The 12,404-nt window shown below is 42.4% G+C and overlaps 1 protein-coding gene across 1 annotated transcript in view; it reads right to left on the bottom strand.

The window, feature by feature from the left end:
* The window catches only part of LOC131632751 (uncharacterized), a 37,265-nt gene extending 32,320 nt beyond the window's left edge, over window positions 1–4,945 (bottom strand). Inside the window, exons 1-3 of the mRNA XM_058903481.1 lie at window positions 4,425–4,945; window positions 3,784–4,247; window positions 3,316–3,627 (exon numbers count right to left, since the gene is read on the bottom strand). Coding sequence (XP_058759464.1) covers window positions 3,316–3,627; window positions 3,784–4,247; window positions 4,425–4,945 — 1,297 coding nt within the window. The remainder of the gene's footprint in view (window positions 1–3,315; window positions 3,628–3,783; window positions 4,248–4,424) is intronic.
* Between the last annotated feature and the right edge of the window lie 7,459 nt (window positions 4,946–12,404).

The following is a 12,404-nucleotide window of genomic DNA, read 5'->3' as shown; positions in this document are numbered from 1 at the left end:
ATTTCAAACACTGATGGAGGGTAGATGTCACAGCCCCAGCAGCATGGATCCAAGGACGACCCAAGAGGCAAGTATATGAAGGACGTATATCCATAACATAGAAGGCAATATAGAACATGTGAGGGCCAATCAGAACAGGCAGATCAATTTCCCCTTCTACGGACCTTCTAGAACCATCAAACGCTCTGACACTCATAGTGCACGGTCTCATCATAACCCCATCCATACTCAGCTTAAACAAAGTAGTCTTGGGCATCACATTAAGAGAAGAACCTGTATCAATCAGAACTCGAGACAACACAGCATCCAGACACTTGACGGAGATATGCAACGCTTTGTTGTGTGCTCTACCCTCAGGTGGAAGTTCATCATCAGAAAAACCCAAACAATTACCAGCGGCAATGTTGGTCACAACCCCTTCAAACTGAGGCACGGTAATGTCTTGAGTTACGTGAGCGGAAGCCAGAACTTTCATAAGAGCATCTCGGTGAGCTTCTGAGTGTACCAAAAGGGACAAGATGGAGATTTTAGCTTGAGTTTGGTCAAGTTGATCAATCACCTTGTAGTCGCTTTTCTTAATGATTCTCAGAAGTTGCTCGGCGTCTTGTGCATTACGGGTCTCAGGAGGATCGACAGCGGCTTGCTTCCCCTTTGTTTGTGCACTAGCATCCTTATTGGTTTCTTTAGAAAGTGGAGGATGGGCCGCAAAGATCCGACCACTACGGGTAATGCCACTAGTGCCAGTAATATTAGTGATGCTTGAATTACCCACCGGAGGACAATCATATTTCTTTCCTCGAATATACACAGCATTATAACTCCAAGGAACAGCCTTGGGATTGCTCACAGGAGAGGGAACAAGAGACGAGGTTGGAGGAGTCGAAGGAGCGTTTGGAACCTGAATGACCAATGGAGTTCTCGGAGCCTGAATGGCCAAGGGAGTACTCGGAGCACAAATGACCAAAGGGGTGCTTTGGTTCTTTGACACCTCAGCAGGATAGTAAGGTATCTCTAGAGTAGCCACATCTTTGACAGGAACGACCCTTTCCACTCTAAGAACACCCTCATCCATTAGTTTCTGGATTTCCTCTTTCAACCTAGTGCATTCCTCAGGGTTAGAAGAACATTGCAAACAGTAGTCATGTAATTCACACAAAACCTTTTGTTGCATAAGGTATTCTCTGACAACTGCTAGCGGCATCTTAACCTCATTAACATCATTTACCAAGATTTGATCATCACATAATTCAATAGCATTGGTCGCACCAGCATGAGGAGGCATAGGATTATTCTGCACATTAGGACCAGTAGGAGTGAACGAGATAAGTTTGTCATCAAGGAGATCCTGAACTTTGTACTTTAATGCTCTACATCTTTCAATCGTATGGCCTGGGGCACCTGAATGAAATTCACATCGAGCATTAGCATCATATCCGGGAGGGAGAGGGTCAGGTGGAGGACCTATTTCGCGGAGTTGCACTAATCGACCGGCAAGCAATTGGGGGAGAAGTTGAGCATAAGGCATTGGAACCGGATCTATACGCCTGTCAGGGTATCTTTGCCTCGGTGGACCTCTTTGACCTTGAGGCCTAGGATTCTGTTGGCGATTCTGAGGAGCAGTAGCTTGTTGTTGTGGCATGAAAGGCTGATGGGGTGCCATCCATGGTTGTGGAAGAGCAGCAGCATATGCCTGAGGGACATATGGGCCAGGAACAGCATAGGGCATCGGATAATAAGGGGGTGGAACAGCAGAGTATGCGGGAGCTCGGCCTTGGTCAACATAAGCGGTGCTAGTCTCACCTTCCCTCTTCTTCACAAACCCAGAATACGGCTTCTTACCATTACCACTTGAGGTGCCAGGACTAGTAACATCTTGAATAGTACCAGCTTTGACACAGTTTTCAACCCGTTCACCAATGATGACCACATCTGAGAAGGACGGAGAAGTATTACTAACCATGTGTTGAAGATACGGCCCCTTCAGAGTTCCCATAAACAGATCAATCAACTCACGGTCAAGAAGAGGAGGTTGAACTCGAGCAGCAAGTTCACGCCACCTTTGGGCGTACTCCTTAAAAGACTCTTCAGGCTTTCTTGACATATTTTGTAGCTGGGCACGGCTAGGAGCCATAGCAGTATTGTAGTGGTATTGTTTCAAGAAGGCGTCGACAAGTTGTCCCCAAGTACTGACATTAGACCTCTCAAGTTTCATGTACCACTCCAACAGGGCTCCAGTGAGACTATCCTGAAAGAAATGCATCAGCAGAGGCTCGTTCTCAGCGTGAGCGGCCATCTTACGGCAGTAGGAACGAATGTGAGTCTCTGGACAGGTGACTCCCTTGTACTTATCAAAATCTGGCACTTTGAACTTCGGGGGAATAACAATCCCAGGTACCAAGCACATAGCAGCAGTGTCGAAACTCGAAGTTTTAGCAACCTCAATGGCCTTAAGGCGCTCTTCGAGAGCTTGGTACATCCTAGCAGTCTCAGTCAGCTCAGCAGTAAGATCATGTTCAAGGTCAATAACCTCGTGGTGGTCATCCACTACCTTCGGTATCCCCTCAGCAGGAGTCTCCTTGGTTTTCACCCCTCCATCAGCAGAATTGGTAGGAGTGTCTTTGATCAACCCAGCAACGCTCTTTCTGAGCTCTTCTTGCCCTTGGACAACGACATGAAGAGTCTCCATGAGTTGGGTCATTCTTTCCCCCATAACATCCATATCCCTACGGAGGGCAGCTTGACTCTGTTCAAATTGATCCATGATTCTCTCGTTGCTCCTGGTGCGGTAAGGATGTAAGAAAGTCAGCTTCGTCGTCGGAAAAGAAATCTGTTGTTGGAAGGGACCCCAATTAGAATCTGATAAAAACCTGAAATTGCAGTATGATATGAGTGCATGGGTGCATGTGTGCATGTTTTATTATCTTCAAGACTTTTTAGCTTTGTCTCGAACCAACACCACAAGATAATGAGAAATAACGAAGCGCAACCAAGATAAACAACCATAATCCATTAATTCCACAACCACGTTTGAAGTACAAAATATTCTGCTCTCGAGAGCCAACAATACAAAAAATGGAAATAAGAACCCCATCCAACAAGACTGGTGGTGATTCTATAACAAAAACCAATACTAAGCAGGATCTCCCATGTCCAAATGACGGAGTGGGCTATCTCCAATGTTCTTATAGCTCCAAGCCTTCATTTCTTCAAACAACTTTTTGGTCTCAGCATGGGTTGGCCTTTTAACGACTTCTTGAATCAATAGGTCTTTTCTGAAATGCATGGTCTCCAAGTAACGGCTTCTCAATTCCCAACCTCTGGCCTCCTCTTGAGCTTGAGTATCACTTTGTCCCTTTTCCTCCACTCGACCCTTCAACTTGCGAATCTCTTCATAACACCCCTCAATCCTTGCCTGACGTTCCAGAAGGAGCTTGTCTGCTTTCTTTCGATGGGCTTTCTCTGATTTGGCTATATCAGTCTGGATTTGGAGCCTCTTTGTCAATTCTGCCAACTGATCCTCATAATGCTCTTTGATCTTCCTCTCTTGAATTTTAGTGGACTTGGGATCGACAACCACCCTTGGCCTCTTCTGAGAAGTGCTTCCCTTGGCATACAACTCTTCAAGCTCTATTTCTCTCATTTTCAACTTATGAAGAGCAGAAAGCTTCTCCTGCCTATCAGTATTCATCTTAACTTGCATTGTTTCCATTTGTTCAGTCAATTTCCGATTCTGCTCAACAGTTTGATTATAACAAGGCATGGAGACAATGTTGGGTTGTTTACCAGCAGGGGGGTACAAAGGATCCTTGGGAGGGAAAGGCATCCCTCGAACAGCAACCACAGATTCGACCCACTTAGTATAGTCCTCATAAGTAGCACAATCTCGCTGACCAAAATGTTTCTTATCTCTCCAGCAAATACTCTTCCAAGCCTGCACAGCTTCTGCCATTTGCCCATTGTCGGTGGCCACATGATAGAAAATGTTCTCAGCTATCTCTGTTTGCTCAGGTGGACTAATAAAAGCATATCCAAATGTTCTTCTGGCCAAGACGGGGTTATAGTTGATTCCACCCCTAAGACCCATGAGAGGTACGTTTTTGAACTTTCCGCAACTCATAATAACTTCCCTGTCATCTAAAGCGCTATTGTACCAGACAATATCTTTAGCCCTCAGCCCCATAATCCTTTCAGCCCATTTAGATGTGTGCCTACTATCAACGAAAGCTCCACGCTCAGGCAGATGTGACCTAAACCATCGGTATAACAACGGAGCACAGAATCTAACCAGACCTCCCTTACCTCCCTTCTGAATACCCTTGTGATGAATGGAGTGATAAACATCCCCCAAAAGTGTGGGAACCGGATTCTGCAAGATGAATATATGAATTGCATTCATGTCAACAAAATTAGGAACGTCTGAGAACAAAACGATGCCATATATGCTTAGAGCCAAGATAGCCCTAAATGTGTCCCATTCTTTGGCTTCAGCAGCTTCACAACCCCTTTTGACAAGAAACTCCATGCAAAATCCAAAACCTCCTCCCTTCTTGGTGAGATTTGCTTCCACGACCGACTTGCTCAAATAAAGAGCCTTAGCAATTTCAATGGAATCGGGAGCCTTCATGGTGCTATAGTATGGCACTTCCTTCTTTATAGGGATGCCAAGAAATAAGGAATACTCTTCCAATGTAGGAACCAAGAGGTAATCGGTGAACGTGAAGCAGCGGAGGGAAGGATTATAGAACTGAAGCAAAGTATGAACTCCCTCTTGCTCGTATTTGGTGAACGGCATCTTGAGAAGGCTCAGAATGTACCCATATTCCTTTCTGAAGTTGGTTGTCTCATCTGGCGTAATCTTCTTTGCTAAGCACCCAAGGGAATCCAGATTCGGGTTCAAAAAGGAATAAGAGGGGTTGCGCCTAACAGTCTTCATTGGTGTGGCCATGTGTTGGTCGGAGACAAAGCCAAAAGTTCCTGAAAATAAATGAACATGCATGTTAAATGATATGGCGGAATGCATTTCATTGGGAGAATCCTAAAGTCTTTCCACACTTTTTCTTTTTCTTCCCTTTTTTTTTGCAAAAGAGTATACATCTTTTTTTTTTTTTTTTTTGGAAATAGACTTTAGGATTCTCCACGAATGAAGTGAGGTGGATGCAATAGCATAATGTGTCATGTGTCATGTGTGTGATGTAGTGAGAGACTGAATGTCCCTCGCAGCTCTGAATAACTGGGTAAGACTGAATGTAGCAGGTTCAAAATTCCGGCTTCAGATTGCAAAATGGAAATCCGGGTATGATGAAGGCTAGTATCCTGTCCCACCCCAAACTCACGGGTATGAATTCTAGACACGGACAGGTGGTCCCTAATGGTCACTAGGGTCTACAGTTCCCATGGGGTACAAAGTGTTTGTGGCAGCAAGGGTGCCAGACACAGTGTTCCATGAAAGAACCTCGCCCAGTTGTGATACCCCATGTTGAACTCGATCGTAGCAAGGGCCATGGGAGTCATCATGAGCATCCACGCTAATCCTATGTGTCACTTGGCCTGGGTAGTGGGCCTTTTACCTCATACAAACCCCCCACCTGCAAAACAGAACAGAAGACCCCAAGGAACACAAAATATAATCCATATGCATAATGTGCGAACAGAAATAAACATGATATGCAAGCAGAAAATAAACATGCAAACATATATACAAGATATAGACATAAAAACAAATAAACACCCAATAAAATAAAACAAACAAAGGCTAGGATCGACTTGCTTAGGTAATCCCCAGCAGAGTCGCCAGCTGTCGCACGCTCGCGAAAAATGAACAGAGTCGCCACCAATATATTTATGCCATAAGGGAAAGGAATATCAGAAAACCTAACAGAAGGAAGGAACAGGGTCTTGCGACCAGAGAATCAAGGTACGGAAGTCGGTTACGCAAGGGGAAGGTATTAGCACCCCTCGCGCCCATCGTACTCGATGGTATCCACCTATGTTTGTTTCTATCTAAAGGGTGTGTACTATGTCTATGTCTAAATGCGAATGAATGCACAATGTAGGTTAAATAAAGAATTATACTCGCACGGGCCCTACCCCGCTGCCTACGTATCCTTTTCAGGAATCAGAGCGCCGTAGTTCGGCTCCATAGTTTTGTTTGTTTTTGTGTTTTTTAGTTGGGCGGAGTTAACGCTCGCGCTCTTGCATAAGGGGACAGCCTAGGATGCAATGGAGCGGAGATAACAATGCCCTTAAGAAAGGAGAGAAAGAGAGAGAGTTTGAGTGTTTCGAGGAAATCCCTAAAGCAAGGGAAACTCGAGTTACTCTTTGGTTTGTGTTTTTTAGAATTTAGGAACTTACGCCCGAACGGAACCCTAAAGCAAGGGAGGTCCAAGCACTCGAACATTCCCTAAAGCAAGGGATGTTCAAGCTTCCATTCCCCTTTTAAGATTTTCACTTTGATTATTAGTGTTTTTAAGTATTTTCTTTGTATTTTTTATGGGGAATTTATTCAAGTATTTATTAGATGCTTTATGGTTATAAAAGGAAAAGAATGAGAAAGGGAACTAGTCCTAATTTCTACATCTAATGTTATTGACTATTCTAAGGGAAAATAAGGAGGAGAAGCAATTAAATGGAAGAAACAAATTCAAAGACCAAGGGCATTTTAGACAATTCATATGCATGGAAAATATTCACAAAAGGAAAAAGAATTAAACTCTACATTATTCACAAGCAATTCTATTTTATTTCATGCAAGAGAGTTAATTGAGTTATTAAAGAAATCTATTATTTGTTCATGACTTTTTAGGTGAAAAGGATTCTAAAAAAAAAACTAATTAAAAGTCAATTAAAATTCTAGAGCAATATAATTGGTTAGGAAAATATTTTGTTGTTTTTTATTTAAGAAAGAATTGAATTAATAAGCAAAAGAGAGTAAAATAAAATCAATTTTATTGTTGTTTTATCAACAGCAGGGAGGGGTGTGTTAGCAATCACCAATGTGAACTGAAATCAGTTAGAAACCGGCTGGGCCGTAAAACAGGGGGTGAAAATAGCACTAGCACTCAGGCCCAGACTTAGTGGAATGCGTGTGTATCAGTAAGGCCAGGGTTGCAAATGCAGAAACGGGCAAGGCCCAGAGCAAACGGCCCAACGCAACCACTACACCATCTCTTCCATTTTATTATTTCTTTATTCAACTTTTATTGATTATCACTCAGCATGCACTTGTGTAGCGTTATCAAATATATACATGACATCATATCAATTGGTGCACTTTCATTAAAATCACTAAAGACAAAAATCAAACAAGAGCCAATCAGGATTTGCCACACCCTAATTCCAATTATTGGCAAGAGGATATAATTACTACTATACGGGAAAAGCAACCAAAGGAGCGTAGACACGTGTGCAAAACGGAAAACAACCAAGTCAAAACTCAGACGCCGGAGCTAAGCTCCGGTCGTCTTCCCCGGCGGCCTCGCGGCGGAGCTAGTGTCAAATGTCCCAGAAATTCGCAAGACCGGTGCCGTTCAACTCGGATTCTTGGGCTGAACACAGATCTGGCCTTCGTTCTCATTAATCCTCGCTTAAATTCAAAGAACGATGATGAATCAAAAACCCTAACATGTGAGATCTAGGCTAAACTTCAAAACAAACTCATCAACGGATTCCTCACATATTCTAGAGTGCATATTCATGAAGCAAACATCCAAGAGGCTACGTAATCACCTTAACAGAATTCGAAAGAGAAAAACAAACTTCATACAGTGGATAGCATGCATTCATTTCAAGCATCGTCATGGAAACTAGATTAGCAGCGTCATACAGTATGCCTATGGATGCAGAATGAGGCTTACCTGGTGGAGTCTTTAATAGAACGATGAGAGCGTTCTTCTTCGTGCACTACTTCTCAATCCTCAGCTCCACTGATGCGAGCTCGTGGAATGCAGCGGCCTCACTTCACGGTGCTCCAACACTAGGCATCTTCTTCTGACGATGATGATGATGAATGCGGGAGGGGAACGGAGATGATAGTGAGAATTGAAGGTGGAGTTGGTTAGAGGTGGTGGTTGCGGTTACGGCGGCCGGAAAAATTGGTTACGGAGGCAGTTAGGGTGGTGAGAAGGTGGTTACAGAGGTGGTTATGGTGGTAAGAAGGTTGCTCGGGAGAGGGAAGAGAGGAGAGTGATGAGGGAGTGAAGAGAAGTGTGGGAGTGAAGAGAGAATGAAGGAAGAAAGTGAATCCCTGTGCAAGTGAGTATGGGGTTGTTTATATAGGGCAAGTGTGAGGTGAGTGGTGAGGATTTCTTGGATATGGGACTTGTGAATGAGCATCTTGCAGCAGCATTGCTTCCCTCGATGTGGGACTAGGGGAGTAATGCTTAGTGAGCAAGTTATGTAGTTATGTAGTTATGGCAAGTCCCTTGCATGCTTTCACGTGTGTCATATATGCATGGTTCAATGAGGAAAAGTTGGTGGTGTTGTATTGATGCTATCAGAGCATGCTGCAGCTTTTAACTCTGCCTATGCCTCGTTCCAGGAGAAATGCTCAGGGTAACTTCTTCCCATGCGTATATCTTTCACCATGTTTCATCGATAGAGCTATTCTTGGACTCATTGCAAAGAGGGTGTGTGATAGAGCAAGTTTGATGTTGGTATGCTCAAATGATGGTGCCTACATCCCTCAAAAAATAAGTTGGAACATGATTCGTGCACCTGGAATGAGACTCACGAGCATGGCTTGGCTCTAGTGCATGTGCCTTGGCAGGAATGTGACTGGGTTGAGGGGTGACTTCAAAGCCTTATAACTTGCTCAATACATGTCCAAACTTAATGAAACTAGATTCAATAGATAGGGGACATGGCAAGGAACAATTTAAGATCATGCTTGTTCAAGTTGAAGACTTGAGGAGGAAGAAAGAGACGTTGAGATTTGGCCCACCACATGTTTGCTGAAATGCCTTGCGTGCCCAGCATTTTGTGCCTTGGCTGCCTGCAGAGTTGGTCAGGGTTGGGGCACCACTTTGAGGACATGTATCTCACTCAATTTTTGCCCAATTGTACCCAATCTTGTTTCAATGGATAGAAGGGATGGCAAGGAAAAGAATGATACCAAGTTTGCATTCATGGCATTTTTGTAGGGCTCAAAAAATGGCTGGGGATTTGGTATGCCATGTGTTTGTGAGAATGCCAGGTCATGACCTGACTTGTGACCTGAAATGTGACTTGATTCAAATGAGTTTCCAGCAACTTCTCAACACTTTAACTCTTCATACAAGCTTCAAATGAAAAAGTGTCCAACTACAAAGTTGTTCTCCTCCATGAGAGGAACAACTTTGATGTTGGAAATTTCTTCAAAAAATGTCATTTGCCACGTGTAAATCAGGGCTGAAGTGGACTGCTCATCAAGATTCAAAATGCCAAAATATTTTCTAAGTGTTGAAACTTTCCATTTTTGTCTCTTTTGCTATTTTTGGCAACTTTTTGTCGAACTCCCGATTTTATCCCTTCTTTGACTTTTCTTGATTAATTTTCCATCAAAAGTCAATATTTGAATAATCTTCCCGATTTTGACCCAAAAGTCAACTGTTCCGATTTTTCCGACTATTGATGAAATTCCAGACTAAATCTCTTCCACTCACATCCAGTCAAACAAACACATCCACACCGTCAGTATGAGAGGTTTTCCACACATAGAAGCCACTTCTGATTAAATGTAGACCAGAAAGTCAACTGATTGACTTTGGTCAAAGAAGCCCTGATTTAAAGAACCAGATGATATGCAAGCTTGTACCCTCTAATCAATGCCCTGATTTGAAGCAAAGAGATTCCCCAATTTAGGAGGACTTCAATGAACATAGAGCCACATGATTATACCTCAGTTTTCTTTATTTTCTGATCAGGCTCCCTTGTAATAGAGCTTTTTCTTGCTAGCCTTTGAATAGTACCAATGATATGAATGCATGGATGTGAGTTATGACCTAAGTGATGTACGTACATGAATGCAAAGCCTAAGCCAGTTAGAAGTTAAAGGGTAGGACAAATTTGGGGTATGACAACTATTATGCTAAACCCAAGTTCAATCAGAACTTGAGGAGAACTAAGAAGAAAGGACCCAAGAAATTGTGGGTACCTAAGGAGAAGATAATTTCTGTTGCAGATATCCTTAGCTGCAAAGAGGACAAAGCACAAAATGTCATGGTACCTGGACTCTGGGTGCGCGCGACACATGACGGGAAGAAGGTCTACATTCCAAGACCTGGTGCTTAAACCTGGTGGAGAAGTCAAGTTTGGAGGAGATCAGAAGGGCAAGATTATTGGCTCTGGAACCATAAGTTTTGGTAACTCTCCTTCCATAACTAATGTACTTCTTGTAGAAGGATTAACGCATAACTTATTGTCCATAAGTCAATTAAGTGACAATGGTTATGATATAATCTTCAATCAAAAGTCTTGTAAGGCTGTAAGTCAGAAGGATGGCTCAATCCTATTTACATGCAAGAGAAAGAACAACATCTATAAGATTGATCTTTCAGATCTTGAGAAGCAGAAGGTGACTTGCCTCATGTCTGTTTCTGAAGAGCAATGGGTCTGGCACAGAAGATTAGGTCATGCTAGTTTGAGAAAGATTTCTCAGATTAACAAACTAAATCTTGTCAGAGGTCTCCCAAATCTGAAATATAACTCAGATGCTCTTTGTGAAGCATGTCAGAAGGGCAAGTTCTCCAAACCTGCATTCAAATATAAGAATTTTGTCTCTTCCTCAAGGCCGTTAGAACTTCTACATATTGATATGTTTGGACCAGTCAAAACAGCATCTATCAGAAGGAAGAAATATGGATTAGTCATCGTAGATGATTATAGTCGCTGGACATGGGTAAAGTTCTTAAAACACAAGGATGAGTCTCATTCAGTGTTCTTTGAATTCTGTACTCAGATCCAATCCGAGAAGGAGTGTAAAATCATAAAGGTCAGAAGTGATCATGGTGGCGAATTTGAGAACAGATTCTTTGAGGAGTTCTTCAAAGGAAATGGTATTGCCCATGATTTCTCTTGCCCTAGAACTCCACAGCAAAATGGAGTTGTAGAGCAAAAGAATAGGACTCTGCAAGAAATGGCCAGAACCATGATCAATGAGACCAATATGGCTAAGCACTTCTGGGCAGAAGCAATAAACATTGCGTGTTATATTCAGAATGAATTATGGAAGAACAGAAAGCCCAACATTTCATATTTTCATCCTTTTGGATGTGTGTGTTTTATTCTGAATACTAAAGATCATCTTGGTAAGTTTGATTCTAAGGCACAAAAATGTTTTCTTCTTGGATATTCTGAACGCTCTAAAGGCTACAGAGTATACAATACTAAAACATTGGTTGTAGAAGAATCAATCAATATCAGGTTTGATGATAAGCTTGGTCTTGAAAAACCAAAGCAGCTTGAGAATTTTGCAGATATAGATATTGTCATATCAAAAGCTGTAGAATCAAGAAGAAAAGCTCCAGAAGCTGAAAGTCTCAAAAGCAATGGATCAGAAGATCAAGTTGCTGCATCTTTAGAGAATCTCAGGATTTCTTAAGAGCCAACTGTCAGAAGATCATCTAGACTTTCATCAGCTCACTCAGAAGATGTGATCCTTGGGAAGAAAGACGATCCCATCAGAACAAGAGCATTCCTTAAGAACAATGCAGACTGTCAATTAGGTCTTGTTTCTTTGATAGAGCCAACTTCTGTTGATCAAGCTCTAGAAGATCCAGACTAGATAATTGCCATGCAAGAAGAACTAAATCAGTTTACAAGGAATGATGTATGGGATTTGGTTCCTAGACCAAAAGGATTCAACATCATTGGTACTAAGTGGGTGTTCGGAAACAAGCTTAGTGAAAAGGGAGAAGTGGTAAGAAACAAAGCCAGACTGGTGGCTCAGGGATATAGACAGCAAGAAGGGATTGATTATACAGAAACCTCTGCACCAGTGGCCCGGTTAGAATCTATTCGCTTATTAATCTCTTTTGCCACTAAACATAACATCACTCTGTATCAGGTGGATGTTAAGAGTGCCTTCTTAAATGGTTATATAGATGAGGAAGTCTATGTCCACCAACCTCCTGGTTTTGAAGACTCTAAGTCTCCAGAACATGTTTTCAAACTTAAGAAATCACTGTATGGATTGAAGCAAGCCCCCAGAGCTTGGTATGAAAGATTAAGTTCTTTCCTTCTGGACAATGGTTTCACTAGAGGACAAGTGGACATAACTCTCTTCTGTAAAACATCTAAGAAGGATATTTTAATTTGTCAAATTTATGTTGATGATATTATCTTTGGAACATCTAATTCCTCACTTGGAAAGGAGTTTTCTAAGTCTATGCAGGCGGAATTTGAAATGAGTATGATGGGTGAACTCAAGT

The sequence above is a fragment of the Vicia villosa genome, unplaced genomic scaffold (assembly GCF_029867415.1).
Source record: "Vicia villosa cultivar HV-30 ecotype Madison, WI unplaced genomic scaffold, Vvil1.0 ctg.001013F_1_1, whole genome shotgun sequence".
NCBI lineage: Eukaryota > Viridiplantae > Streptophyta > Magnoliopsida > Fabales > Fabaceae > Vicia > Vicia villosa.
This window is presented reverse-complemented; position numbering and strand designations above follow the sequence as displayed.